A 26,130-nucleotide genomic window follows, 5' to 3' on the forward strand; every position below is an offset into this window, starting at 1 on the left:
TGTGTGCTGGCGTCATCGCCAAATCCAACGACACTCGCCCACACCGCACGCGTACGTACCAAACCCACGCCGCCACCCAACAGACGCCACGGACCCACGCGCCAGACGGCGCCGACTCCAGTCCCCCCCCCCTTTACACACGGCCCATCGCCATTGGTAGTGCATGCCAAGCGCGACACGTATCTACCCGTCACCACACCCCTCCCTAAGCGTCATGCCCAAGACCGCTGCCAAACGACGAGGAACGAACCGCCACCGAGACAAACCAAGGAACAGGAACAAGGTCGATCTTTCTTCTTCGTATCCCCGACAGCCCTCGGACTTGTCTGATCACCCATCACCATCGGGGGCGTCGACCTCGTTGCCGGAGTCGTCTCGCGGAGACCCCTCGCTCCCGCCGCTGCCCAAGTCCTCAGGCCGCCGCGCGCGCCGTCATCACTCCAACTCGGACTCAGACTCGGACTCGGACTCGGACTCGGCGTCGGCCATGGAATCTGGCTCGAGCTCACCGCCGCCTGAGAGCAAATACGACAAAAGCGAGGATGAGTCCAAGACTGCGGCTCATGGCTCGCGGCAATGGCACTCGGCATCGAGCAGCTCTGGATCTGGCTCGGACTCGAGCTCACGGTACGACAACGACGCGCTGCTGCGCAAGTTTGAGCGCGGCTCGCTGGGCATGGTCGACTATCGCAACGACAACGATCTCATGCAGCGCGGGCATTGGTCGCTGTGGCTTGCGCACATCATGACTATTGTGTTTGGCATCAACGCGCCTTCGGCGCTCTGGCGAGTGTACTCGCTAACCATCGCTGCGGCCGTAACCACGGTCACCGTCGTGCAGATAGTGTCTCTCTTCTCCGACTTTTCCGATCTTGAGCATGGAATCATTGTCCTCCTTGCTGCGCTCTGGTACCTTCTCAACATGCTCACAGCTTGGTCGTTTGCGCTTCGCTTTTGGGGCCACACCGGGTGGCTGTTTGGCATGTGGAAGGCAATGTGGCAGAGCGAGGCCGACGTCTGCCGCTCGCACCACCGCTTGCGGTTGCTCATGCCGGCCGTGATATTTGGCGTTGTTGCCAACTTGGCGCTTACTCTTGCTGCACGATGGTTTGGCTTGCAGCGTGATGCGCAGTCGGTCTTCCGTGAGATGTTCGTTCTCTCGTCGAACGGGGCGCAGGTTGTCTTTACCGTCATCCACGTCTTTGCCACCGGTATTTTCCTCACGCCGCTGGCCCTCTTCTTTGACACCGCCGTCTCGCTCACCCGCCGCATTCATTGGCTTCAGAAAAAGGTGTTTCGCGATGAAAAGTCACTCACCGAGCTCGTCGACGATTTTAGCGAGCTCTCGGTCCACGCCATGCTGGCAAACAAGCTGTTCGGCCCGTGGCTCACCTGCATCTTTGCCGTTCAGATTCCGCTCGTTGCCATCTGCCTTGTCTCTCTTCTCTCGTACACGTCTCTGGACGGCCTCACTATCTCGGTCCTTGCGCTCTGGCTTGTTGTCAACACGGTCCTTACCTTTACCGTTGCTTTCATTTCGGCCAAACTCCACGCAGACACCGAGGCCACCATCCACAAGATCGCGCTGCATGTGGCATCGGGCCGTAGTAGTAGCCACCGCTCGGAGTTTATGTTCTTTACCGCCTCGATCAGCGCCCACGAGATCGGATTTCGCGTCGGCGGCTCGGTCCTCATCACTTTTCACGTCATGACCAAGGTCATTTCTTTCATCGGATCGCTCTACCTGCTACTCGTTGGCTTTCGGGCACAGTAGACTGCTGCTGTTGGCGACCGGCGCGGCGCCGGCGCGACGCGCGCGCGTGAGTATCAGCTGGCTCGCGCTGTGCGATGCTGGCAGCAAGGCGGGGCATTTACTGGAAACATAGCGACAGGTGTCACCATGGCCGATGCGGTCGGAGGCACGACGTCATTGCGGTACCCCAACGGACGAGGGAGGTAGCTACGAACGAGCCAGGACCAGGACAACGACTGTCAGCAAAAGAAGCAAATGGTAGATGAGAAGTCGACGGAACGAGTGGTGGGTAAAGTGGACTGTGGGAGAAATAGACCACACGAAGCGCTGAGACGATGACGCCTCAAAACGGAGCGAGGCCACACGCGAGCCCAAGTGCCACGACTTGGCGGCGAGCCGCTCGGCAGCGACAGCGAGCTGTGACGGAATCCATGCCCAGGAAAGGAGATAGAAGGTGATGCAGACAATGATGAAGATTGTAGCATACGTTGGCGGAGGGTACATGCCGATGTAAACTGAAAAAAGGTGACGAGACCGGTGTACAGAACAGCGCCGATGACCCAGTACACCTTCCACACATCCACCGAGGCGCGGAGCTTGCGGCAGAGCGAGTCAAAGTGCATGATGACGCCGCCAATGTCGGTGATCGAGACAGTCGCCGAGGCGTAGAGCGCGTCAGCCATGGCTGGGTCTGAGCGATAAACAGTGGCGACTGGGTACGAGCCCGAGCCCATCGAAAGATCCAGGTTTGGCGAGGGCATTGCCATTGAGCCGTCCGGGTGGAGTGATGGTCGCCGACCGATTGAGAGCACGCCCATCTGGTGCGAGACGTCGCTGACGGCAGCAAGGTAAACCCGAACGAGAAGGAGGAGCTCAATGAGGGCAAACGGAAACATGATGGCCAGCGGCGAAGCGATAACAAAGCAGACAAAAAGTGCGGTCGAGAGGTGCGCGGATGTCGTCGCCGCAAGAACAGCAACACCGACCATCTGCGCGATGACTACGACAACGTGGAAGCCGGTGTCCAGCTTGGCGAGCAGCCGTCGCTCACGCTCTGAGCACACCAGATTGGCCACCAATACTTCGAGCTCTTTGCACACCTCTTGCCGCATGAGGAACCAGAGCGTGACGCCCGAGTACAGTCCGGCGATCCATGCCGGGATGAGGATCGGCCAAGCGAGGAACGAGCCCGATGTGTCTTCTGGCCGCGACGACGCCTCGAACGCCCGCAGTACGATAAGCATGAGCAGCGCCGGTGCGACAGAAAGCGAGATGAAAACTTGGTACACCTCGTACGCCAAGCTCGATGACGACGAGTAGAGTCCCAGCGCGCCTAGGATCCAGCGGACAGCCCGAGGTCGCACATATGGAGTTCCGGGCGGAACGCGCGAGTCTTCGCCATGTACCCAAGCCGCTGAGTGGCCGCCGCCGCCGCCGCCGCCGCCGCCGCCGCCTGCCCAAGAGGGCGGCGACGGCGGGGTGGACGAGATTGAGGAACGCGGCTGGCCGGTCTCAGCACCGCCGATGCCAAAGGCCGGCGCGACTCGTCGGGAGTCGCGACCGGTTGGTGCCACACCGGTCGGTGAATGCATCACGCTTGGTGGTGTCGGCGTCGATGTCACAACTTCCTCTTCCTCGGCCCGGATGGACATGACGTGGTTGGCAAGCTGGTTGCGCCGCGGCGACTGCGAGCGCAGGGTAGGCGCATCCGGCCCAGGCTGAAGGCCGTCGCCGCGCTCGCGCTGCTTCTGCCGCATGAGAACCTCTTCGTTTGACCGCGAGAACCCAGTCGACGCCAGCTCGGAGAGGAGGGGATAGTCTGGCGGAGGATCGAGGCCGATAACGTCAAGCGTGTTCGACCGCTGAACCGCAACTGGCCGGCCGGTAGGGCGTGCGTGCGGAGGAACGGGACCGCCGACTCGCCCGTGAGGTACGGGCCATGCACGGCTTGTCGAAGCAGGCGTGGTTGTCGGGTGAGACTCGGTCGGCGTGACCTCAGCCTCAGTTTCATACTCGTCGGATGACATGCTGTAGCCATCAAGCGACGAGCTTTCGAGTCCGTCCAGTGCCGACGAGCTCAGCGTGAGGTCTGAGAACGAGGAGCTGGTGAGAGACGCAGATTCGCCGTTCTGCTTGTAAGCGAGAGCAAGCTTGGATTTGAGCATTGCCTTGGCCTTGGCCTTGTAGTGGGCCTTGATGCGCGAGACGTCGAGCAAGAGCAAATCGGTCGATGAGTACTGCGAGTAAGTGAGCGTGGTCGGCGTCCGCGACCGAGTGCGCGACCGAGGCCTCGAATCCCGGGCCTCGATGCATGACGATTCTAGCTCAGACGTAGACGATGCTGCCGAGTTGCGCAAAATGACAAAGACGTCCCCACCACGGCCGGGCGTGTGCCCAGAGGCACGTGCTAGAGTACCCGGTGAGCGCGAGCGGTGGGCGGCGCCTTGCACCGCAGACGAGTGCGAGCCGATCGAGTCAGCCAGCTGGGCCGGCGAGCGCGAGCGCGGCCGACTGAGCCCGGTTTCCACACCCATGCTCTGGACATCAACATGTTCCTGGACTGCGGGTAGCGGCGAGGGCGAGCTGGCATTCGAGCGACGCTTTCTGTGCCCACTACGCGAACTGGACTTGCGCGAGTGGGGAGTCCGGCGCGGGTTAGATGACGACTGGCGCGAGGTTGGGTGCGAGATCGAGCCTGTGCCGTGGTTCTGGCGTGCTGCGGGCGACGGCTGCGCGGTGGGCACGCCCGACTGAGAGAGCGACCGCCCGCCATCGCGCGCATCAGTTTGAGACCGCTTTCGCGTCTTGGCTTTGATCCTAGCCTTGGCCTTGGACTTGGCCTTGGCCTTGGCCTTAGATCGCTCCTTAACCCAGGCTCGGAACTTGGCTTTGGCCTTCTCTTTGGCTTGCGCCTTGGCTTTGGCTTTTGCCCGCGCCTTGGAGCTCGCCCGTGACCTGGGCTTGGTGCCACCGCCGCCGCCGTTCGCAACGACAGCAAAACCGTCCGAAGCCTGGACCGATGAGGCCATTCGACCGACCTCCGAGAACGGCGAGTCGTGCCGCGATGTCTGACTGCCTGATCGCGATGGCTGCGAGACCTGCGACGAGCGGCGCAGTGGCGGGGCGGTGGTGAGCATGCCTGTGCTCTCACCAACTTCTCGACTGGCAGCAGCTGCCCGGGCCTTGGCTTTGGCCTTGGTCGTGGCTTTGGCCTTGGCCTTGGCCTTGGCTTTGGCCTTCGCTTTGGCCTTGGCCTTGGCCTTGGCCTTGGCCTTGGCCTTGGCGCGGGAGCGCGTGTCGTGGCTACCCGACTTCCGCACAGCATTTGCAGCAGACGTCACCAGCAGCTGGCGGTCGCGAAAGCTGGTCGCGAGCCCATCACGCTCTGGCGAGCGGACTGGGGTGTTCGACCGCGAGTGGGACTTGACGACCGACTCAGAGAGCTCAGTAATGGAGCCGGTGGAATCTGACCGCGAGCGCGAGTGCCCGTGCGGGTGCAGATGGTCGGCTGTCGTGCCAGGTGCTGCAGCGTTTGTCACGCCCAACACTGGTGCAGCGCCATCGGCAGCCATGCCCGGTTGCGGCGCTGATAGACTTGTTCCAAACTTGTCGTCCAGGAACGAGTTGATGGTGAGCTGAAGTATGAGCTCGTCGCTGCACTGGATCTCGTCCGAGACCGAGACATCCGATGCTACCGGAAGCGAGGCCTCGGACGAGCGGAAGGTATTGCGACGAGACCAGGTATGGCCCGATGAAGACTGGCGCGAGGCCGGGCTCGGTGGCTCGATAAGGGTAGGCGGCCGGTGCAGACCAGCCTCGCAGCTCGACTCTGACGGCGGCGTCGACGACGACGACGACGTAATTGCCTCTTGCACAAGGGCTTCGGACGAGGTGGGCGACAAACATGAAGGTGAAGAGGCCAGGTACGAGCCAGAAGACGTGGCGGTTGTCGCACTTCTTGTCAGCTCGTTCGAGCCCTTGACATCAGACGATGAACCGCCTGAGCAAGAGGAGAAAGGGCCAGAGCCCTGCGAGGCCAATGACGCTCCGCTCCGGGCGCTCTTCATGACGATGCACTCCCAAGTGTCACCACACAATGCAGTGCGGCGTCAGACAAGGTAGCTGTCAGACAAGCGCTCGCAGTACAAGCAGTAGTGTGCTGAAGCCCTGGCTGTGGCGCTACCCGCAGACGCTCGAGTGGTGAGGGCCCCACCGCCGGGGAGAAAGGTGGGGCGGTTGGCCGAGCTGACAACGGGGTGGAAGCCGAGACTGTAGGCGGAGGAGAATAAGCCGCGGCAGAAGTAGCTGCAGCGACAACGACCGGAGACGCGAGGCTGCAGTATAACCCCTCCCCAGAGGATAACGACGCCAGGTCGGTGAGCGAGGTGTCTTACTGTCACACTCGCTTCCCCTCGCCTACCGCATGCTGCCGGCTCTGTCCCCAAGTCCCTCAATGATACCATGTTTGTGACGTTTGACAGACACGTCGGAAGCGGGCCGGGGACGGGGATGACAGACATGATTCCTGACAGTCGTTGATGCAAAGAGAATGGTCTCGGCTGGAAAGGCCATGCCTGCTCCTCCATCCTCATGGTGTCTCTCCCGGTGTTGCCTTCTCTCGCCGTCGAGGCCATCGCATGCGCCACATGACTACCTCCCGCAGCTTCGTTCGGGGGTTACTCTGCGGCGGTAGGTCCCACCCAGAACGGGTGCTTTTCGCCCGCTCACCGGAAAGCCGCCGGGGCAGCAGCCACACCGCTTGCCGCTCGCCGCTCGCCGCTCACTGTTCGCCGCGCAACACACGCCCCTCGAGCCAAGACGGAGCGGCGCAACACCATGGCTAGCCTGGTGGAGCTCGAGGCCAAAGTGGCAGAGCTCAAGGCCGAGGTGGCCGCTGCGCAGGCTCGCGGCGACATGGAGGCTGTGGCGGCGGCAGCAGCAGCGTACACGCAACTCAGCGTGGAGATCGAGGAGGCCTCGGTCAGAGAGGCAGCTGCGGGGTCAAGCAAGAAGGCAGAGCGTGAGCAGACGGAGGCAAATGCACGGACCAAGGCGCAAGCAGGCGAGCAGGTTGTGCTTCACGTGTACGATCTAGCGGCTGGAGCGTTGCCTGCGGCGAACCGTGCTGCGTCGCTGGTGGGACTCGGGGCGTATCACGGCGGGATCGAGGTGTACGGCGCCGAGGTGTACTTTACGTTTGATGCGGGCATTGTGACGTGTGCACCTGGTGGCAACACGGCGCACGTGTACAACTCTGCGGCGGTACTGGGCGAGACAATGCTGTCTCGGCGCAAGGTCAAGGCAGTCATTTCACAGATGCGACGCGACGGCTGGATTGCTGACAACTACGACCTACTCAATCGCAACTGTCTGCACTTTGCACGGGCATTTGTTGAGGCGCTCGGACTGCCTGGCGACGCCGTTCCGGCCAAGCTCAATCGGCTGGCGGGCATCGGGTCCAAGCTGGACGCGGCGGCAAGGGCGGTGGCTGGCACCTCGCTCTCATTCCTGCGTGCAGCAACAAGCTTTGCGTCGAGCTCGGCAGCAACGAGCTCTGGTGGCTACACGCCACCAGAGGCATCCGGCTGAGCGGCAGGCAGCGAGCCGCGCGGTGCGACGTCGACCGGCGGTGACGGCTCATTGTGCGAGTCAAAGGCAGAGGCCCAGGTGGGAGCGCCATCGGGCGAGGGGCTGGGGCAGCGGCGCGGGAGCGATGCCGCTGCCGTCGGACTTCCCGGCTCAGCCAGCCACGGATGGGCGAGCACGTCGGCGATGGACGGCCGCTTTTCGGGCTTGGTCACCAGGAGCGAGGTGAGGAGGTCGACGCACGACGGGCTCAGCTCGCCGGGGACGGCGAAGCGGCCGCGCTTGATGGCGCGGAAAAGCGATTTGTTGGAGACGGCGCCGGCTTGGCGACGGAAAGGAAGTTGGCAGTGAGGAGGGTGTACAGGACCACTCCGAGCGACCAGACGTCCGAGGCAAACGGCGAAAGCGCAGGCTTGCGCAACATCTCGGGTGAAATGTACGACGGCGAGCCACAGTGGATCTCGAGCCGGGCCGAGGGCGAGTCGCAATGTTTGGAAAAGCCAAAGTCGATGAGCGTGGCGCACGGCGCGCCTGGGCCGCCGTCGGGCCACGAGAGCAACACGTTCTCCAGCTTAAGGTCGAGGTGAGCCACGCAGAGCTGGGTGTGGAGCATGGCGACGGCGTCGACAATCTGCCCAAAGATGGGGCGGGCCATGGCCTCGTCCATTTCCCCCTCGTGCGCGTGGACATACTCGAGCAGATCGCCGCCCTCAACGTAGGGGAAAAGCAGCGCGGCGTAGTTGTCGTCCTCGGCGTAGTCGTGGAGCTCGATACAGCCAGACTCGGGTCCGTACTCGGCAATGAGCCGCAAAATGTCCAGCTCCGATGCCAGTGATGCCTTCTCGGCGGCGCACATGGAAGCTTTGACCCAGACTTTGGCCACCAGCGGCGGGCCAGCCGCCACCGACCATGCGCGGAAGACCTTGGATGAGCCCGCCACAGGGGCCGCAAAGTCGATGCGATAGCAGCTTCCCAGCGCGTAAACTTCTTCTGGCGCCGATGGTCCGGGCGGTGCCATCGGCCGAGCCCGCTTGCTGCTCCGCGCGACAACGGTGCCGTCGGGCCGGGTGCGAGCCAACTTGACGCGCCCGAGGTCAGCGGCCTCATTTGCCATGACGACATCCGATCCACCAGCCTCCGATTCAGTACCAGCACCAGCACCAGAACCCCTCACGGCTGTTGTGGGTCCGGCCGCCGAGCTGGTCGCCCGTCGCATGCGGCAGGCCTCCAAGCTTGCATTCTCAGCCATCGCATCTGCATCCGTCACTGCTGCGGACGCCGTCGCCGCCGCCTCGGCCGCCGCCGCCTCTGCCACCGCCTCCTCTTCCAGCGCCATGCTCAACGCAGAGCGACCATGCATATCTTCCTCCTCGCACACACCCTGGGGGAAGGAGGAAGAAAGCGGGAGGGCGAGAAGTGAGGCGTTGGAGATAATGACGGTGAGGGAGTAGGGAGGGGGGGGACTGACGTGTGGGAACATTGGCTACTTGCGGGGAACGGGGAGTTGGGCAGATGCCAGTCGGATGGAAGGTGGTGGTGGGGGGGGGGGGGGGGGGGGAGGGGAGGGAAGGGAGACGATCGCGATGGAGGGCGGAGGCTTTGGGCAGGGGTCTGAGGAGAACATGATATTGGATTCTGGGGGCGATGAGCTGACATCAGGGATGCGATGATAGTGTTGACAGTGACTGTGTGGGCGTGGGTGCTCGGGCAGGCGCTCCGGCTCCGGCTGGCGTACATCACTCTCGGTGCGACGTGTGAAGACTGGGCTTAGTATGCACAGGCGAGAGCGCGGGCTGGTTGCGGTGGCGCTGGCATGCGGTGTGGCGGCGGTGGCCGTGGACCTCGAGTACCACGTCCACGAGTGGGGACTGCCGACAGTCGCTGCCCTCCGCCATGCACTGCTCTCGGCGCCGGCAAGCGTGCTCGCTCGGCTGGCGTCGGCTTGTGGCTTTGAGATTTTCCTTCCCCTCGTCCCTGCGCTCATCTGGTCCGGATCGCGGCGGGCCGGCGCGCTGGGCCTCCGTCTCCTCGCCCTCCTCCACTACTCGCTGCTGCTTGTCTCGCTCGCCAAGACCTGGTTCCGCGAGCCGCGCCCGCTGCATCTGCTCCGTGAGCACTCGGGCTCCGGATCGATGGCGGTCGACGGCGCCTCGGCGCTGGACTCAGTCGAGTACTCGTTCCCATCAGGCCACTCGTGGGCGACAACCGTGGCCTGGCTCACTGTCGTCGACACGTACTCGGCGAGCTACGCACAGCTCCGCTGGCTGGCAGCCGCCTGCATCGCCGCCACTGCAGCATCGCGCGTCTACTTTGCCCTGCACTTTGTCCACGACGTCGGCTCGGGCATCGCGCTCGGCGTCCTGACCTTCTTTGCCGCGCCGAGCCTGCTGAGCGACTCACGCCGAGCCCTGGCCGCCCGCCTCGTTCTTCTCGCCACCGCCGGCTACGTCCTTATCGCTGCCTTTGAGGCCCACCACCGCCAGAAGCAGCTTGGTGCGTGGTACTCGCTAGGAGCACTTGTCACCCTCGCCTTTGTCCCGCCGCGCGCGCCACTGCTCGACGCCGCCGCCGCCGCCAAGCCTGGGCTCTCACCATCGCGCCTGGCCTGGCGCCTGCTCGTCGGCCTCACCCCACTTGGTCTTGGTCTTGGCCTCATCTTTATTCGCGTTGTCCGCGGCCAACGCGACACCGAGCTCGAGATCATCCTCCTCCTTGCTGGCGCTGCCGGAGCCACGTGGGTCACTGTTGGAGCACCGGCCGTCTTCCGCCGTCTCAGTCTCGCCTAACAACATATCCTCTCCCCACGCTTTGAATCCTAGCTTGCCTCCACATCGCCACTTCTGTTATCTTAGCCATGTCCTTGATCCAGGCCGCGGCCGGGCCCGTTGCCAGGCCGACGCCAAGGCCCAAGCCCACCTGTCCACCAGCACTTCCACCCGGACGACGTCATACACAAACACACACACACACACACACACACACACACACAATCTCACATGTCGCATCCAGAGTACTCAGACTCGGACTCGGAAGGCGACGACACGTTCCTCGACGGCGACGACGAGGTCGGCCCGGGGCAGCTGGCGGCGGCGGGGCAGTCGGCTGACGGCCAAGGCCTGGCTGCCGAGGCAAAGCCTAGGCGCAAACGCTCGATGCTGGACTACCCGGACAAAATCGTTGCTCTTCTAGAGGGTGAGCCGCCGGTGCCAAGTGGCGCGCCTCCGGTCGCCAAAGCGGCCGTAGATGGCGATGGTGCGGGGCTCATGGCAGCGGCGGCAGCAGCGGCGGTGGCGGCCGGCCCCGGCCCAGAACCGGGTACGTCAGCGGTGGCGGGGCGAGTGCCGGTCGCGCCCGGGGTCCAGATCCGTCGTGGAGAGCGGAGAATCTCCAAGGGTTCGTTCGTGGTGCCAGACGACGAGGATGATGATGATGCGGTGGCTGCCGCGGCTACCGCGGCTGTCGCTACGGCGGCTGGGCCTTCCAAGGCTGACGCATAAAGGACTGGAAGGGCATTGAGCCAGGCGAGGAGTACAGATGGGAGTATGTTATGGCCTGCAGCGGCTACTCGATGTTCATGGCGGCGAGATCGTCGGCGTCGTCGGCGTTGGTGGACGCCTGGCCGGCAGTTGCAAGCTCCGGGTGAAAGGCGAGCATCTCGTTGTAGATGTGTGCGCGGATGGTGTTGATGTCGACGGGCTCCGACTCAAAGTCAAAGTCTAGGAACGGCGGAGCGGCCGGCTCGTTGGTTGGCTCGTGCAGGTCAGCAAAGTAAGGGTGCTCGAGTGCCTGCTCGGCAGTGAGCCGATCGCCCGGCTGTGTCGCCAGCAGCTTCTCCAGCAGGTCAATGGCCACTGGGCTGACGCCCGGGAACTCGACAGTAAAGTCCTTGCGCGGCCGGACGCCGTGCGAGCGAACGTATGCGCGCGCGTTGTCGTTGCGAATCTCGTCGATCTCCTCCGGCGATGGCGTGCCCAGAAAGGTGAGGATGAGCGAGAGCTGATGGACTTGATCGCGGCCTGGAAGCAGCGGGCGTCGCAGGATGAGCTCGGCAAAGATGCAGCCGACAGCCCAGATGTCGACGGCCTTGGTGTACTGGCCCGAGTCGTAGATAATTTCTGGTGCACGGTACCACCGCGTGGCCACATACTCGGTGAACCCGGCCTGGTTCATGTCGATCACGTTCGGTCGCGCAAGGCCGAGGTCGCAAATCTTCATATCGCAGTCGGCGTTGAGTACCAGGTTCGACGGCTTGATGTCGCGATGGATGACGCCTGCCGAGTGGATGTACTTGAGCCCGCGGAAGACCTGGTACAGAAAGTGTGTAAAGTGCTCCTCATTGAGCTCCTGCCCAGACTTGATGATCTGATGCAGGTCCGTGTCCATCAGCTCCATCACCATGTAGATGGTGGTAAAGGTCTCGGCCTCCTCAGGCGGAATTGTCATAATGTCCAAGATCCGGATCACGTTCTCGTGGTTCGACAGGTGCCGGAGCAGCTTCAGCTCACGCAGCACCCGCTTGGCGTCGATGGGATGCCCAAATACCTCAGCGATTCTCTTGATGGCCACCTCCTCGCCGGTCACCGTGTCCACCGCCGCGCACACTGTTCCATACGCGCCCTTGCCCAGCGCCTACACACACGCACGCACACACGCACACATCATGCAAGCAAACGCACACGCACACATACATACACACGCACACATGCAAGGCAAGCACCCAGGGGAATACGTGAGTGTGTACCATCGGTGATGAGGAGGTGCTGGGCAGAGACAACGCCTCCCCTCCCACACCCTCCCACACCCTCCCACACCACCACCACCACCACTGCCCCACACCTCCACCGCACACCTCCACCGACCCCCTTCCAATCTTCCACTCAATCCCCTCCCCCCGCTACCTGCCCCTTCCCCCCCCTCCCCCCTCCCCCCCCCCCCCCCCCCGGCCTCTCCTCTCCTCCCGAGCTTCCAATGGAACAGACAACGTCGGGATCACCACCTTGACCAACCCCCCCCCCCACCCCCACCCCCCCACCCCCACCCCCCCCCACGCCATACAGCACGTACGACAGGATGCTCAATGACGTATCTCTTGTCAATGACAAACTCGGTGCCTCCCACTAGAAAGCTGTGCTTGCCTATATCCATGGTGAAGCAGGACCCAAGTGAAGTGTGGCTCAAGATGCGATGTGCGTGGAGTAGGCAGAGCGCGGTCCTCCTCTCTGTCACTCGTAGGCACTGTTTCCGCCCCACGACTCTTCGCTAGGCTTGCAGTCATGCCGATCGGCGTAACGAGGCCTTTTCCCGCCTCTCCTGGTTTGGTAACAGCTTTGATGGAGTGCTTCGTGGCGGTGCGCTAGGGCGGTGGCGTATCAGTGCCGGCGACGGGCGAGCTGGGTCACCTTGGTCGAGAGCATGGACGAGACGCCGAGATACGGCGGGAGCCACTCGGGGAACTGCGAGGTAGCGATAGTGGCCTCTTTGGAGGCGCGGACGCCCCAGAGCTTGAAGAATGGAACTAGGTCGTGCTTGGCAACCTGCGAGAGCCGCACAATCCACTGGTCGCGGAGGAGTGCCGGCGGGTTGGCTGCAACGTCGGCGACCGAGAGCGGCGCCTTGGCGTACGAGTCAAAGACGCCAAAGAACAGCTCCCAGCCAAACTCGACAACAAGCTGGACGTACATGTGAGCGCCGGCAAGCGGATCCCGCTGCCACAGCGGCTCGAGGTCCGGATCATCAAAGCCGCGGAAGAGGAAGTCCATAACCGCAGCCTCGCGCGAGTTGAGCCGCGGATGCGAGAGCGGCGAGACACCGAGCATCGAGTCGAATACAAAGAGCGAGAAGAGGTTGACCGCCACGTCGGCCATTCCGTCAAAGGCAAGCACATTTGAGGCCTGAAAGTTGTACCCGAGGCACTTGAACAGCGCCCACGCGCCTTGGCTCTGCAGCTTGCGCACGTCCATGGCATCAAACATTAGCGACGGCAGCGAGCATGCAATCGGGTAGCCATTGTGAAGTGTTCCGCTTGCGAGCTGCACATCGCCCACGACTCGCTCCGGCCGCCGCCGCGACGGCGCGCCCCATGCCTGGGACGCAGCCGGGGCGCTGCTGCTCCCATCGCGCGCGCGCGAGCCAACCAGCGCGCCTTCGCGACCATGCCGCTGCGAGAGTACGTCCATGGTGTCGATGACCCTGTCCCAGAACGCAAGCACCGCTGATGGGTCCTCAACCTCGCGGAGGACGGCCGTTGGAAGAGTAAAAATGATGCGCGAGGAGGCCAGCTCGCCCCACGGCGCCGGCCGGTGCAGCTGCATCGCCCGCCACTCAGAGATCGACGTTGTGCCATGTTGGTAGTACGGCGCTAGGACGGTGCCCTCGAGGTCAAGGACCATTCGCGATGCTAGGTCGGCAGACCCTGCTGCCGGAGAACCACCCGCTTGCTCACGAATCTCGAGGTAAATAAGGCCACCGTACGGGTTGTGCAGCACAGTCTGCTCGCCGGCGAGGCCAATCGCGGCCGTGCAGCAAATCGACGGGTGGCGCCGCCACTCGGGTGCGTGAAAGAGGACGTCCGAATGTGCCCCGATCCGCAACAGCACTTGCGGAAGCTCGTCGACGGCAAGCGGTGAGTCGGGACCAAAAGTGCCTGAAGCCGAGGCTAGCGCGACCGCAACAAGGCCTCCGGGCGGCGCATAGAGGCCGGTCGAGTACCATCCGGGCCCGTTGATGTGGATCTCCACCGCTCGCGGCTGCGGCTTGGCTGTGGGAGGCACCGGCCCGGGAAAGACCGGAGCAGACGCCGCCGCGGCAGGCACGCCACCGCTCTCGTTGCTCGCCTCATATGAGCCGACAAGAACTGCGAGCCGCTGCACAATGTCCTTCTTGTATACGGGCGCGTCCAGCGACGGCAGAATCCGCGGGACAGCCTCCCAAACCGCGGCGCAGAGCGCTGGTGGAAAGAGCGATGCCTCCAACGGGAGATACACTGCGTAATAGTCAATGACGTCAACGAGCACACTCGGTAGCTTGGCTCGAGAGCTCCGCTCCTCGAGCAAAAAGTTGAGCGCGTCGAGCGCAGCACCCACGTGTCCGTACTCGGGCGACGAGTGCGCGAGGGCAAGAAGTCGATTGCTCGGGCCTTCCCGCAGGTCGCCACTGGTGATGACCGGCTGATGGGTAAAGACAAAACCCATGGGCGTGGTAAAGTCGTTGGCAGGGTAGCGCGGCGTTTTGAACGCGTGGCGGGCGGCGGCGCTAGGAACCGGCCCGTGGGCAGCCTCGGCTGCGCCCTCGATCTTCTGGTCGTAGAGCAGGAGCACTGCGCCTCCGAGCTTCACGTACCGCTGTAAAGCGCAGAGGCCGCGCGGGTCGGCAAAACCCCGCCACCCGCCCAGCACCACCAACACTGTGGCGTCCTGCGGCGAGAGCGCCTCGAGCTCGCGAACCGCCAGATGCGGCGCCACAACAAGGTCCAGCAGTGGCCCCAATGCCGCGAGCGAGTCGATGTACCCGCGGGCGAGGCCAACGGCGCGGACAATAGGCATTGACGGGCACGGACCGGCCAGCCACCGCAGAACGTTGGCCACAAAGACCGGGCCATCGGCGCGCTCGTCGGTAAAGACTGTTGGATGAAGCATGTTGACGTGCCCTAGTGCGACTACTCGCCCGCGCTCTATGCTCGATGCTACTACTACAGGAGCCGGGACTTCGGTGCGCGGGCCAGCGGTAGCCGCCCGCCCAGCGACCACCACCGCAGCATTGGGCCCAAACACCGCAATCTGCGAGGTTGACCGTGGCAGCCGCAGCGCAGCCACCGCGCTTGTGATCTCCGCCCGCGCCTCGCTCACCAGCCCCGAGCTCGGCACCGCGCTGCCGACTGCGACCGCCTGGTCAGCAGCAGTCGGATTGAGCGCCGCGAGCGCCACACCGCCCGGCGTTGACGGTGTGCCGGGCGTGCCAGGCGTGCCAGGCGTCCGCGGCGTCAGCAGCGTGCCCGAAGTGCCCGAGCCCGAGTCACCACCTCTGGCCGAGCTCAGCCTGCGCCTGCTCGAACGGCCGTGGACCGCGGCCGCTGGCACCGAAAGCGGCGGCAGTGGAGCAATAGCACCACGCAAGCCAAGATTGCCGCTTCGCCCGTCGCCTGACTCAAGCTCAGGCCCAGGCCCGGGCGTCTTTCGCCGCCGCCGCCGCTTTCTCCGCCGGTACCGGCGGCGCCCACCCTCGACTTGCCCGCCAAGCCCAGTCACTGGGACCTCGCCGCCACCACGCCCACCGTCATTGTCCTGCCCAGCCTCGAGTCCACTACTGGTAGACCTGTCCGGCGGTCCCCGCTTTGTGCAACCTGCGCCCATGCCTCCGAGTATCCGGGAGAGGTGTAGTTGCTTACTATGGCTGAGACTGACTCGCTGTTGTCGGCACCGTCACGCATTGTAGTCGCCTCGCCCGGTCGACCGGCTGGCGCCGAATTCTCCGACAATGAAGGCGGCGTTGCCACTGCGGCGCTGCAGGGGGGGGGGGGGGGGGGGAGGGGATTTGTGCGGCAAGTGCATACGTCGGGCTTGAGGGAAAAGCAATCATGTGATGTAGAGTGGGATGGCACGCTACGGCGATGAAACAAAGAACGGACCGATCTCGGTCATGGGCACCCAGAAGCGGGCGCCCCACGAAGCCTCGTTGTGCGAGCCGCCCTGGGCAAGGAAAGAGAAGAGAGTCGAGTTGGTCTTCCATCCCAGAGCCTCAAAGTGAGAGCGAACCTGCTCAAAGCCATCGGTCTGCGAAGCAGGCTCGAGAGAGCCAACGTCGAGGTAGTAGACGTTGGGCGGCGATGGCGCCGAGTCATCGGTCATGATTTGCGAGCCGAACTGGAAGTTGTCCCACCAGAAAGACGACGACATGCAGCCGGCAATGCCATAGACGTGCGGGCGGGTCCACGCCGCGTAGCACGAGAGCAGGCCGCCGAGCGACGAGCCAAGGATCCCGGTGTGCTCCGGCGCAGGATGCGCCGGCACCCGGTAGTTCTTGGCGATGAGCGGAAAGATGATCTCCTCCACAAAGTCAAGATATGTGTCGGCCTTGCCGCCTCCACCGACAGACGGGTCGTACGATGGCGTGTACTCGTCGATTCGCGCCGCGGTGTTGTCGACGCCGACAAGGACGATCTCTGGAACGACGCCCTCGATGATGAGCGGGTTCATCGTCTTCTGGCAGTCCCAAGCAATGCCCGCAAACGATGTGGACGCGTTGAAGCTGCAAAGGGGAGAGTGGAGTGAGTCGGCGGCGGGGGGGGGGGGGGGGGGGGGGAGGGGAGGGGGAAGACGTAGGGCAGCGTACAGGTTCTGGCCGTCCTGCATGATCAGGAACGGATACGGACCCTTGTACGGGTTCTCGTTGTACGACGGAGGCAGCCAGGTGACGACGTTGCGCGAATTTTTCAGCTTGGGTGAGTAGATGTCGTAGAGGTAGACGTAGTGACCCTGGGCGGTGTAGAACCACGGGGTGTCGGTGACGTCGGACACGCCCGCAGGTGCAACCGCGTTGCCGCCGAGCTGCCACGTCTCATCGTTGACGAGCACCTTGTACTCGAGATCGCCATCGCTGGCAGAGCACTCGGCAGACGCCATCCACGTGTCCTTCCGGTCGCTTCCATCGCCACGCCCGTGCGCCAGTTGAGCCCGCATCCGCTTCCACGCAGGTACAGCCCCGCCCGTTCGGCAGGTTGACCGCAGGGTAGCGGACGGTGATGCTGAGGCCGGCAGCAGAGCCCACAGCCAGCACAACAGCCAGTACAGCCACAACAAGCCATGTCATTCGCATGGTTACCTCACCGCAAGCGAGAGAGAATTTGGCGAGACGCGAGTAGCGAGCAGCGAGCAGCGAGAGGTCGCGCGGCTGCCTGCACGCATCCACCTCGTCCGCCCCCAAGTGAGCTCTGCCACCAAGGCGGAAAACCTCACAAAGCCCAGCTCCCCCCCCCCTCCCCCCCTCCCCGTCACAATTTTTCTGTGTCGTCCCCCCTCCCCCCACCCCCCACCCTCCCCCACTTCCCGCCTCACTTGCCAGGGGGGGGGGGCAACTTTCAGAGCTCAGGGGGGGCGACTGGCTCGACGGAGGGGACGAGGCGCCAAAGGGCAACACTTCTCTCTCTCTCTCGTGCAAGTGCGTATGACAGACAACGTGACGCAGGAGAGCGGAGCGGCATTGGGCCATGCAGACGGGAGCCGGGCTGGAGAGGGAGGCGCAGCGGGCGAGGTGGGGCTGGCTAACACGGCTGGACTCGAGGGCGCCGACGAGGCTGAGGACGGGACGGTGGCGATGGAGGTTGTGGGAGGAGCGGGCAATGGGAGCACAAGTGGTGGGTCGGGCAAGGATGAAGTCCGTGAGCGCAATCTGGCGGCTGTGGATACGCTTGTGGACGCGGACGACGAGGGCGCGTGGCATGAGAACTGGGGCCAGCCGGTGCCCGGGCCGTACAACTTCAAGGAGCTCACCGAGAACAAGTTTGTCTCGCGGAAGAAGAAGTCGCGGCCCGCGTACGATGAGGCTTTCCAGTGCGAGTGCGATAATGAGGTGCAGTGTGGGCCCGGGTGTGAGAACTTTGACATGGCCATCGAGTGCATCGAGGGCTACTGCCACATGCGCGACCTCTGCCGCAACCAGCGGCTGCAGCGGAAGCAGACGGCAGACGTTGAAGTCTTCCAGACCAAGCTCAAAGGACTCGGTCTCCGGGCGTGCTCGAAGGTCTCGCAAGGCGATCTCATCATGGAGTACGTCGGCGACATCATCGACAAGCGCGAGTTCAACCGGAGAGTCAAGGCCTACGCTGACGAGAACATCACTCATTTCTATTTCATGTCCATCGGCAACGAGGAGATGATCGATGCTACCAAGGCCGGCAACATCTCGCGGTTTATCAACCATTCGTGTGCTCCGAATGCGCGGACCGAGATGTGGACCGTGGCCAACGAGCACCGCGTCGGCCTCTACGCCGTCAACGACATTTACCCTGGCGAGGAAATCACCTTTGACTACCAGTTTGAACGGTACGGCGCCCAGGCACAGCAGTGCTTTTGTGGCGAGGTTGCGTGCCGCGGCACCATTGGCGGCGAGCGCAAGGAGCTGGGTGCGTTTTTCTCGGCAAACGCTGCTTCGGCGTCCGACGACGACGACGACGACGTGGAGGCGAGCGGCGAGCGCAAGGCTTCCTCCCGAAAGTCGAGCTCCAAGGCTGAGATCAAGCGCATCATGGACGAGCGCCAGCGGCGGCTCATCTTTGACCTCTCCAACTCGGACTACACGCTCGAGCAGCGGCTTGCGGTCCTCTGCTCCAAGTCGGGTGGCCTGGGATCGACCAAGTACGTGAAGGACTTCAAGAAGCTGCTCCTCCAGGTTGACTCGGCGCACAACAAGGCGCTGCTGGCCAACGTCATGGCCAAGACGACGGCGAGTACGGTGCTCCGCGAGCTGGCCAAGGGCAACACCGTTTCGGCGCTTGTCCGCTGGCTGGCCTACACCGATGGCAAGGACAAGTGGGCTGAGTTCCAGCTTGCCGTCCTTACCGCCCTCCGCAAGCTCCCACTCTCGCTCGACCAGATGGCAAACAAGTCGCTCAACAGCCGACTGTCCAAGATGGTCGAGTACCCCACGGCTGACGTTGCCTCGGCCGCCCAGTCGCTTCTCGACCACTTTTCCAATGCCCAGTCGTCGCAGGTCTTTATTCCACGCAAAAAGATGCAGCCACCGCCGCTTGAGGCCGCAGCCGCTCCGACGGATCCGAACGCGCTCCTCCCAGCGCCTATGATGGTCCTCCCGGAGCCGATGGCGGTGGGCCCAGCGTCGGACGCGCCAGTGCGGAAGCCGGCTCAGGCGCGCCCGCCCAAGCGGCGGACGTCCGCTGCCGGCTCGGCTATGTTCTCATCACCGCCGCCGGAGGACAAGTCTGCTTCGTTCCGGGCCCCGCCGCCGCTGAACCCGCGGCCGCGTGACGGCGGGCGCGACTCGGGCCGCGACTACTCGCGTGACTCGGGCCGCGACTACTCGCGCGACTCGGGCCGCGACTACTCGCGCGACTATGTCCGAGGTGGCGGTCGTGAGTACTCGCGCGATGTGCAGGCGGCTCCGGCGTCGGCAGCCGTCCGAACTGGCTCTGCGGTCTCGATGAGCGTCGAAGGCATGGACCCGGCGACCAAGGAAACGTCCAAGCTCATCCAAGACACGGCATCGGAGCAGGCCAAGCGGCTGCTGCAGCAGTCAGAGGCCGAAGCGCGTCGCGAGACCAAGCGGCGGCGGGCCAAGGAGGCCGAAATGCGCAAGGCGAAGAAGCGGAAGCTGCTCTCCAAGTCGGGAGTGACGAGAGACATGAAGCCGTCGAGCAAGCTCGTTACGCTCCTCCGCGACGAGACACCGCTCGACCCGCTGCAGCCGCTGTTTAAGACCCGCGTCTCGGAGCTCATCAAGGAGGCGCTCCGTCCGTTCCACAAAGCTGGGCGGTTTGCGTCCAAGGACGACTTTGCGCACCTCGCCCGTAAGTTCTCGCACCAGATCCGCGAGAAGGAGGGCGACGCCCGCCGTAACAACGGCGCGTCGTACTCGGTCGTCACCGCCAAGCTCAATCGTCGCATTGTCAAGCACATCAAGGCATACTTTGACAGACATCCGGGTGTGTACTCTCGGAACAAGTAAGTGAATGTTTGTGGTTCGCGTCACAGCTTGGACGCCGAACTTGGCTCGACGCCGCTCTCGAGTGCGGCGCAAAGCCGCTCTTCGTCAAGCTTGACAAGCTCGACCGCAAAGCCGCGAGTCCGGGTTAGCACGTACGTGCCCGAAGAAGCCTCGCGGGTCTTGACACGGAAGCCGTCGGGGGTAAGCGCGCCGATGTGCGTCTCGGTCGGAACGACAAAGTCGTGCCGCAGCCCATCGCGGTCCTGGCCGTGGAACCGGATCGAGCCGCCCGAGCTGACAGCAATCGCGGTGATGGCCGAGCCGCGGTTGTCAGGCGCAGACATGTCCGAGTACGAAGTGTCGGCAATGACAAAGGTGATGCGTGCATCGCCGCCAGCAGGCACAACCATGACTGTCGGCGACTGGCCGTGCGGGGTGTGCCCGGTGATGACCCTCGTCACGCCCGACGCCGCCAAATACGCCAGAACGCGCGCCGATGGCGGCTTGGCCGCGCCGTTGTCGAGGAATGAGGCGTACATGACACCGCGCCCGCCCACCCACCGGGAACGCCATAGTCCATCAGCGAGTTGCCGCCGCGCCGAGTGCACGCCGGCGGATCCTCCCACTGCGGCGATGCATCCCACTGCGCCATTTGCTCGTTGTACCACGCGTTGAGGGCAGCCACCCACTCGGCAACGCCCAGCTCGGGTGGCGGCGCAGTGGCAAGCGTGTCGATGCCAGGCGCAGGCGACGGAAGGACTTGCGCGCCGTCAAGCGGCGGCACGTACCCGATGTTGGCGTCGTTGACCGCACCGTGGACAAAGAGCGTGCCATCCACCAGGGCGGCAATTTGGCCTTGAAGCAGGTACTTGTGCAACACACCGCCCTTGGCCGCCGCGCCCACATACGAGGCGTAAACTTGCGCGTCGGTGATAGACTCGGTCGATGCGGCGCCGGCCAGGATAGCAAGCTCCTCGCGGCGGCGATCAAAGGCACCCTCGGAGCCCATGGTGCAGTCGAGCATCCAGCGGAGCCGGGCCGACGGTGTGTCCTGGAAGCCCTTCTCGACCAGATAGTCCGGATACAGTTTGCGCTTGGCCTCCTCCACCCAGTAGAGAGTGAACATGTCGTCAGCCGGCGTGGGGTGGGCAAGCTCGGCCGAGAATCGCAGCTTGTTAACGTCGCGGTTGCCGACGAGGAGAAAGACCCGCTCCGGAAAGGCCTCCTTGAAGGCCAGCAGGCAAGCAATGACCCTCAGATCGCCGTTGCCCTTGTCGCACACATCGCCACCGTATACAAACACTGCGCCGTCTGCCTCAGCCTCTGGCGTAAAGACCAGGTTAGGGAGCGGGCCCGCAGCAGAGCCGAGCCGGGCCGGGTGGTCGGGCGCAGCGGTGGCGAAGCAGACCACCGTCGACTCTTCCACATATCGGCAAAAGTACTCGGCGTTGCCTTCCACATCGGTCACATACCCTATGGGTCGACCGCTGTCCATAGTTACAGAATGGGGTGGAGGAGTGGGGAGGGGGAGGAGGGGGGCGTTGGAAGGGTATCCAATGGAAGACAGGCTGTCGGCCCGACTCACCCGATGATGCTCTCCTTGGCGTGGAGATGGAGGCATGGTCTGAGTCTGCTTCACACCTCACCAGAGCCACGAGTGCTGGACGGGAGGGGATGTGCGTGGACTCTGGCGAGGGGCGTCGTCGTCTGTGTAGGCTGGCGTGCCGTCTGGAGCTGTGGATGGTGGCGGGCTCGGTGGTGGTGGTGGCTCTGCTGGCCGGCGTGGCTTTCTTTGACGATGCGCGCTGGTTGGTCGCCACCCAGATGGCGGCGCCGACGTGGGGCATCGGGAGTGTGGTGGCGGTCATCTACGACGCAAGTGCCGCTCACATGGCAGTGCTGGATCAGGTTCGATGCGAGCCGTGCTCGCGAGTCCTCGAGATCGGGCCGGGCACAGGCCGTGTGCTCCCGTATCTGGTGGCGAGGGCCGGTGGGCCCGGCTTCGCTCACGTGGCCGCCATCGAGCGTGCGCCAGCCATGTGTCGCGCACTTGGTGCATTGTACGGGTCTTGGATCGACGCAGGCACACTCTCTGTTGCCTGCAGGGACGTCCAGCTCACGCCAGTCCCGTTTGAAGCCCAAGCCGCCTTTGATCTGGTCACTTGGCATGGCCTTCTCGAGCACCTAGAAGATCCGATCGAAGTCCTGGAGAACATACATGCTCTCCTTGCGCCACACGCCCGCATTGTGTCATGTGGTGCTTCCGACGCTGCCCGCAGTACCGCCGTGTGGTGGGCCAAGTACCTGGCCCAGCCCCACATGGACGAAGCCGAGCACGTGGCGTGGTTTGAAGACGCTAGCTACGTGGTCGATGGCGTGCTGCGATCACCAGATGGCCTTGTCACTTGTGTTGTAGCCATGCCAGCATAGATGCGGTCGGCGTGCTGTGGACAGAGTGACCAGCGGCTTGGGTGGGAGTCGGCTGCGCACCGCTCACACTGCCACACTTGACCCATGAGCACCAAGGCCCGAGCCCAAGTGGCAGCCCAGCTGGCGGCTGCGTTGGACGCACCTGTGCTTCGGGAGGTCGGACAGAGCGTGTACGTTGGTGGGACTTGCGCCCCCATGGCTGGACAGGCGGTCGTCGGGAGCCGCCCATGGCGGGATCGTGAAGAATGGAAGGCCGAGGCGAGAGCAGGGAGAAGGGTGGGCAGGCGGTAGCTGCACTCACATGGCTATGGAGGTGTAGATATGTGGTACATGCGCGCTGGCTGCGGAGTGTGGGAAGGTACTATGGACTGCAAGATCATCCATTCTTTGCGCCGGTGATGCTGGGTGCTCCCGCGGATGAGGCTGTTGACGACGGCGTACCCGGGGTGGCCGAGACGGTGCCCGTGATCGATGAGGTGACAACGGCAATGACTGCCGGATCTGGGTTTGTAGCCATGCGCAAGGACGTTCGCGAAAAGGTCGACTTTGAGGTTATTCCTGAGGCGGCATGGCGAATGCTGCAAGAGGCGCACGGAGACGGGAGCGGTCCAGAGCTGTGCCGCAAGGTGGTGGCGCGCGGCAGCGGCAACCTCGGCGTCGAGCTCCACCCGCTTGTCCTGCATCTCATCAGTTACACAAGCCGGAACGGATTTGGTCCGCGGACTCTGGTGGTCCGGCCACGGGAGTGTGCAATGGCGGATCTTGTGGGCGACGTGCGGGCAGTGTTCGGATGGAGCAGCGAGACGCCGCTAGCAATGTGGCGGTCGGACGAGGCAGCGCCGACGTCCGAGACTGCGATGCAGAGAGCCGAGTACACACGGGTGGCGCTGAAGGCTGCGACGCTCGACGATGCAGAGCTTCTCGATGGCGCATTGGTGGTTGTGGTCTCCGGCCCACTGGCTGAGAGCGGACAGCCCCCGTGGCGGGCGGCGGGCACAGGAGCGACGGTGGAGGGCCGAGCCGGACTTGCGGGACTCCGCAACTTGGGCAACACGTGCTTTATGAACGCGACGCTCCAGGCACTGTCGAACACGCCGCAGCTTGTGGCGTACTTTGCAAGCGGGGCGTTCGTTCGCGATGTGAACGTGGAGAACAAGCTAGGGACCGGCGGAGCGCTTGCAGCGGCTTGGGCAGATCTGGTGCGCGAGCTGTGGCTGGGACCCAAAGCTTCTGTGGCACCGAGCAAGTTCAAACGGGTGCTGGGGCAACTGGCGCCGCAGTTCTCGGACTTTAAGCAGCAGGACGCCCACGAACTGTTCTCATTTGTGCTCGATGGTCTCCACGAGGACGTCAACCTGGTGACTGACAAGCCGGTGACCGAGAAGCTCGAGCTAGAAGATGGGCAGGACGAGGCATGGCTGGCGGGTGAGTCGTGGGCGACGCATCTGCAGCGAAACAAGTCGGCGGTTGTTGACCTCTTCCATTTTCAGCTCAAGTCGACGGTGGTGTGCCCTCAGTGCGAGCGGGTGTCTGTGACGTTTGATCCGGCATGCGCGCTCTCTGTCCCGCTGCCGAGCTCGGGTAAGGCACGGATTGGACTGACCATGGTGTTTGCCAGTGCTACAAGTCCGCCGCTGAAGGCGTGCCTCGAGCTGGACGCCGAGTGCAACGTCGGGCACCTGAGGCACCAGTTGGCTTGCCTCACTGGAGTTCCCTCGGGCCAGATTGTGATTGGAGCAGTGGATGACAGCCGACTTGGCAGCACGTTTGGAAACAAGAAGGCGCTATCCAAGGTGCCGCGTGCTGGCGGTGACGGGCCGTCGGTTGTGGCGTGGGAGCTTGCGCCGGGCTCGTCGCGCGCGCTGTATGTGCTGTTCCGCCGGCGGGATACCCGCGTTTGCGGCGGGTGCTCCGCGCCAGCGACTCGGCTGCGGTGCAAGCAGTGCAAGGTGCAGTACTACTGCTCGCGCGAGCACCAGGTTGCCGACTGGAAGTACCACAAGAAGCGGTGCGGCGTGGCGAGTACGCCGCCGCGGGCACGCATGGTGATCTTTGGCACACCACTGGTGATTGGCCACGATCTGGCAGCGCCGCAGCTGACCGGTCGGGCGCTGTATGCCACCATTGAGGCAGCCATTGCCGGGCGCGTGAGTAAGGCCTGGGCCAATGGGCCGTCCTCGCCGCCGCCGTATTTGCTACGGCTCTGCGATGCTGATGGCATCTCGTGTGCTGTCTGTGAGCCGGAAGCGCGCTGCCGCGGCTGCGCTGTGGCGTGGGACGCAGACGAGCCTGTGGCTGTGCCCAAGCGGGCGAGGGTGGTGGTGGACTTTGGCGGCGACGACGGCGGCAGCAGCGTGTTGCTGGGCGCGGCAGCGCCTGCTGTTGAGATCGACGAGTCTGCGGCGCGCGGGACGGGCATCACGCTCGGTGAGTGCGTGGCGCAGTTTGAGGCGTCGGAAGTGCTCGATGAGCACAACGAGTGGTACTGCAGCGTGTGCGCTCAGCACCAACAGGCGACACTGCAGATGAAGATGTGGTCGGCGCCGCGGGTTCTCGTTGTGCATCTCAAGAGGTTCCGCCGGCGCGGCTGGACCGGGTTCTTTGGCACCAAGGTGACCGATGCAGTCGACTTTGACGAGACGCTTGATCTCCGCCCGTTTGTGGCCGGCGATGTCGATCCTGGCACGGGTGAGCCGTTTCCAGCCAGCATGCCGTACGTGCTGTACGCGGTGGTCAACCACATGGGCAACATGTACTCGGGCCACTACACGGCGTATGCGCGATCGCCGCGGGCGAACCTGAGCCAGGTGCTCGCCGAGCGCGACGCCGACGCGACGGCGGCGCGCATCGGCGAGGTGGCGAGCGACCCGTGCCATGAGCAGTGGTGGCTCTACAATGACTCGACGGTGAGCAGGGTCTCTGCGGCGCGGGTGCTCAGCGACCGGAGCCACGCGTACATGTTGTTTTATATGCGGGCGTGGTGAGTCTAGAGTTACGATCAGGCCATGCGGTACATGCTATGTTTCGCCGCAATCAAGCCATGCGGGCAATGGGTGCGTCGGCAACGTTGGCTACAACGCCCTGGACGTGGGCCACGAGCTCTTTGGTAATGGTCTCGGACTCGCGGGCGGCGTCGCAGCGAAACCATGTCTCGGGATCGGCAGCGGCCATGTCCTCGAAAATGCCACGGACAATCCGCTGGAACTCCTCCTTCTCATAGCGCTCGCCGCCGTAGCCACCGCGCTTGGCAGCATCCTCGATGGAGAGGTCCATGTAGATGATAGAGTCCGGCTTTGGCAGGCCGATCTCTGGCGCAGCGCACCACTCGAGGGAGTAGCCCTTGGCGGCGGTAAAGGCCATGCCCGAGTACGAGTAGCGGTCGACAATGAGGGTGGTACCGGCGGCAAGAGCCGCCTCGATGGCCGACGCAGCTTCCCAGCGGTTGGCAGCAAACAGAAGGTGCACCGCATGGTCGTCCAGCTCGGCAGCCTGCCGGAGGTAGGCGTCGAGCATGGAGCCGATGGCTGTCTCCCGCGCCGGGAACCGCATCTCGTCCACGGCCACGCCTGCCGCCCGCAACGCCGCCGTCACTGCCTTTGCCTGTGTCGACTTGCCACACCGGTCGATGCCCTCGAACAGGATGAAAGCGCCCCGAGCAGCCATTGTAGATTTGTAAAGGGAGGAGTGAGAGAGGGGTCGACCGGGGC

At 63.9% G+C, this 26,130-nt stretch overlaps 14 protein-coding genes across 14 annotated transcripts in view; 7 read left to right on the forward strand and 7 right to left on the reverse strand.

Annotated features, from left to right (window-relative positions):
- Positions 1–40: 40 nt before the first annotated feature.
- AMSG_02047 (uncharacterized protein) lies at positions 41–2,062 on the forward strand. The gene has a single exon (XM_013905625.1). It carries the CDS (start codon positions 164–166, stop codon positions 1,772–1,774), a length of 1,611 nt encoding a protein of 536 aa, XP_013761079.1. The 5' UTR covers positions 41–163; the 3' UTR covers positions 1,775–2,062.
- On the reverse strand, positions 1,961–5,940 carry AMSG_02048 (uncharacterized protein; the record flags this gene model as incomplete). The annotated part of the gene is made up of 2 exons (XM_013905626.1): positions 2,284–5,940; positions 1,961–2,170 (listed from the first exon to the last, which is right to left on the reverse strand). Exons 1-2 carry the CDS (start codon positions 5,818–5,820, stop codon positions 1,961–1,963), a joined length of 3,747 nt encoding a protein of 1,248 aa, XP_013761080.1. The 5' UTR covers positions 5,821–5,940.
- Positions 5,941–6,589: 649 nt separating this feature from the next.
- On the forward strand, positions 6,590–7,400 carry AMSG_02049 (uncharacterized protein; the record flags this gene model as incomplete). The annotated part of the gene is made up of 1 exon (XM_013905627.1): positions 6,590–7,400. One exon carries the CDS (start codon positions 6,590–6,592, stop codon positions 7,340–7,342), a length of 753 nt encoding a protein of 250 aa, XP_013761081.1. The 3' UTR covers positions 7,343–7,400.
- On the reverse strand, positions 7,180–8,675 carry AMSG_02050 (CAMK/CAMKL protein kinase; the record flags this gene model as incomplete). Its single annotated transcript, XM_013905628.1, has 1 exon — positions 7,180–8,675. The coding sequence occupies one exon, from the start codon at positions 8,673–8,675 to the stop codon at positions 7,590–7,592; it is 1,086 nt and encodes a 361-aa protein (XP_013761082.1). The 3' UTR covers positions 7,180–7,589.
- Positions 8,676–9,111: 436 nt separating this feature from the next.
- On the forward strand, positions 9,112–10,125 carry AMSG_02051 (uncharacterized protein; the record flags this gene model as incomplete). The annotated part of the gene is made up of 1 exon (XM_013905629.1): positions 9,112–10,125. One exon carries the CDS (start codon positions 9,112–9,114, stop codon positions 10,123–10,125), a length of 1,014 nt encoding a protein of 337 aa, XP_013761083.1.
- Positions 10,126–10,302: 177 nt separating this feature from the next.
- On the forward strand, positions 10,303–10,836 carry AMSG_02052 (uncharacterized protein; the record flags this gene model as incomplete). The annotated part of the gene is made up of 1 exon (XM_013905630.1): positions 10,303–10,836. Exon 1 carries the CDS (start codon positions 10,336–10,338, stop codon positions 10,834–10,836), a length of 501 nt encoding a protein of 166 aa, XP_013761084.1. The 5' UTR covers positions 10,303–10,335.
- A 26-nt stretch (positions 10,837–10,862) lies between these two features.
- AMSG_02053 (CMGC/MAPK protein kinase) lies at positions 10,863–12,503 on the reverse strand. Its single transcript, XM_013905631.1, has 2 exons — positions 12,404–12,503; positions 10,863–11,968 (listed from the first exon to the last, which is right to left on the reverse strand). Exons 1-2 carry the CDS (start codon positions 12,482–12,484, stop codon positions 10,901–10,903), a joined length of 1,149 nt encoding a protein of 382 aa, XP_013761085.1. The 5' UTR covers positions 12,485–12,503; the 3' UTR covers positions 10,863–10,900.
- Positions 12,504–12,649: 146 nt separating this feature from the next.
- AMSG_02054 (uncharacterized protein) lies at positions 12,650–15,687 on the reverse strand (the record flags this gene model as incomplete). The annotated part of the gene is made up of 1 exon (XM_013905632.1): positions 12,650–15,687. One exon carries the CDS (start codon positions 15,685–15,687, stop codon positions 12,709–12,711), a length of 2,979 nt encoding a protein of 992 aa, XP_013761086.1. The 3' UTR covers positions 12,650–12,708.
- Positions 15,688–15,863: 176 nt separating this feature from the next.
- On the reverse strand, positions 15,864–17,117 carry AMSG_02055 (1 carbohydrate esterase). Its single transcript, XM_013905633.1, has 2 exons — positions 16,667–17,117; positions 15,864–16,582 (listed from the first exon to the last, which is right to left on the reverse strand). The coding sequence occupies exons 1-2, from the start codon at positions 17,011–17,013 to the stop codon at positions 15,937–15,939; spliced, it is 993 nt and encodes a 330-aa protein (XP_013761087.1). The 5' UTR covers positions 17,014–17,117; the 3' UTR covers positions 15,864–15,936.
- Positions 17,118–17,497: 380 nt separating this feature from the next.
- On the forward strand, positions 17,498–19,980 carry AMSG_02056 (histone-lysine N-methyltransferase; the record flags this gene model as incomplete). Its single annotated transcript, XM_013905634.1, has 2 exons — positions 17,498–19,946; positions 19,970–19,980. The coding sequence occupies 2 exons, from the start codon at positions 17,498–17,500 to the stop codon at positions 19,978–19,980; spliced, it is 2,460 nt and encodes an 819-aa protein (XP_013761088.1).
- Positions 19,981–20,034: 54 nt separating this feature from the next.
- AMSG_02057 (uncharacterized protein) lies at positions 20,035–21,488 on the reverse strand (the record flags this gene model as incomplete). The annotated part of the gene is made up of 2 exons (XM_013905635.1): positions 20,035–20,496; positions 20,538–21,488. The coding sequence occupies 2 exons, from the start codon at positions 21,486–21,488 to the stop codon at positions 20,035–20,037; spliced, it is 1,413 nt and encodes a 470-aa protein (XP_013761089.1).
- Positions 21,489–21,733: 245 nt separating this feature from the next.
- Positions 21,734–22,423, forward strand: AMSG_02058 (uncharacterized protein; the record flags this gene model as incomplete). The annotated part of the gene is made up of 1 exon (XM_013905636.1): positions 21,734–22,423. One exon carries the CDS (start codon positions 21,734–21,736, stop codon positions 22,421–22,423), a length of 690 nt encoding a protein of 229 aa, XP_013761090.1.
- Positions 22,424–22,821: 398 nt separating this feature from the next.
- Positions 22,822–25,646, forward strand: AMSG_02059 (ubiquitin carboxyl-terminal hydrolase; the record flags this gene model as incomplete). The annotated part of the gene is made up of 1 exon (XM_013905637.1): positions 22,822–25,646. One exon carries the CDS (start codon positions 22,822–22,824, stop codon positions 25,405–25,407), a length of 2,586 nt encoding a protein of 861 aa, XP_013761091.1. The 3' UTR covers positions 25,408–25,646.
- AMSG_02060 (thymidylate kinase) overlaps positions 25,457–26,130 on the reverse strand; it is a gene marked incomplete at both ends in the record, with an annotated part of 906 nt that continues 232 nt past the window's right edge. Inside the window, one exon of the mRNA XM_013905638.1 lies at positions 25,457–25,989. Within this exon, the coding sequence (XP_013761092.1) occupies positions 25,457–25,989 (533 nt within the window). The remainder of the gene's footprint in view (positions 25,990–26,130) is intronic.

This window comes from Thecamonas trahens, assembly GCF_000142905.1.
Source record: "Thecamonas trahens ATCC 50062 unplaced genomic scaffold supercont1.8, whole genome shotgun sequence".
NCBI classification, from domain to species: Eukaryota; order Apusomonadida; family Apusomonadidae; genus Thecamonas; species Thecamonas trahens.

Coding starts and splice junctions, on each gene's coding strand:
- AMSG_02055 (XM_013905633.1), bottom strand. CDS start 17,013: ATGCGGGCTCAACTGGCGCACGGGCGTGGCGATGGAAGCGACCGGAAG. Junction 16,583..16,666: donor ATGCAGGACGGCCAGAACCT/GTACGCTGCCCT, acceptor TCCCCTTTGCAG/CTTCAACGCGTCCACATCGT.
- AMSG_02053 (XM_013905631.1), bottom strand. CDS start 12,484: ATGGATATAGGCAAGCACAGCTTTCTAGTGGGAGGCACCGAGTTTGTC. Junction 11,969..12,403: donor ACGTCATTGAGCATCCTGTC/GTACGTGCTGTA, acceptor GCGTGTGTGTAG/GCGCTGGGCAAGGGCGCGTA.
- AMSG_02047 (XM_013905625.1), top strand. CDS start 164: ATGCCAAGCGCGACACGTATCTACCCGTCACCACACCCCTCCCTAAGC.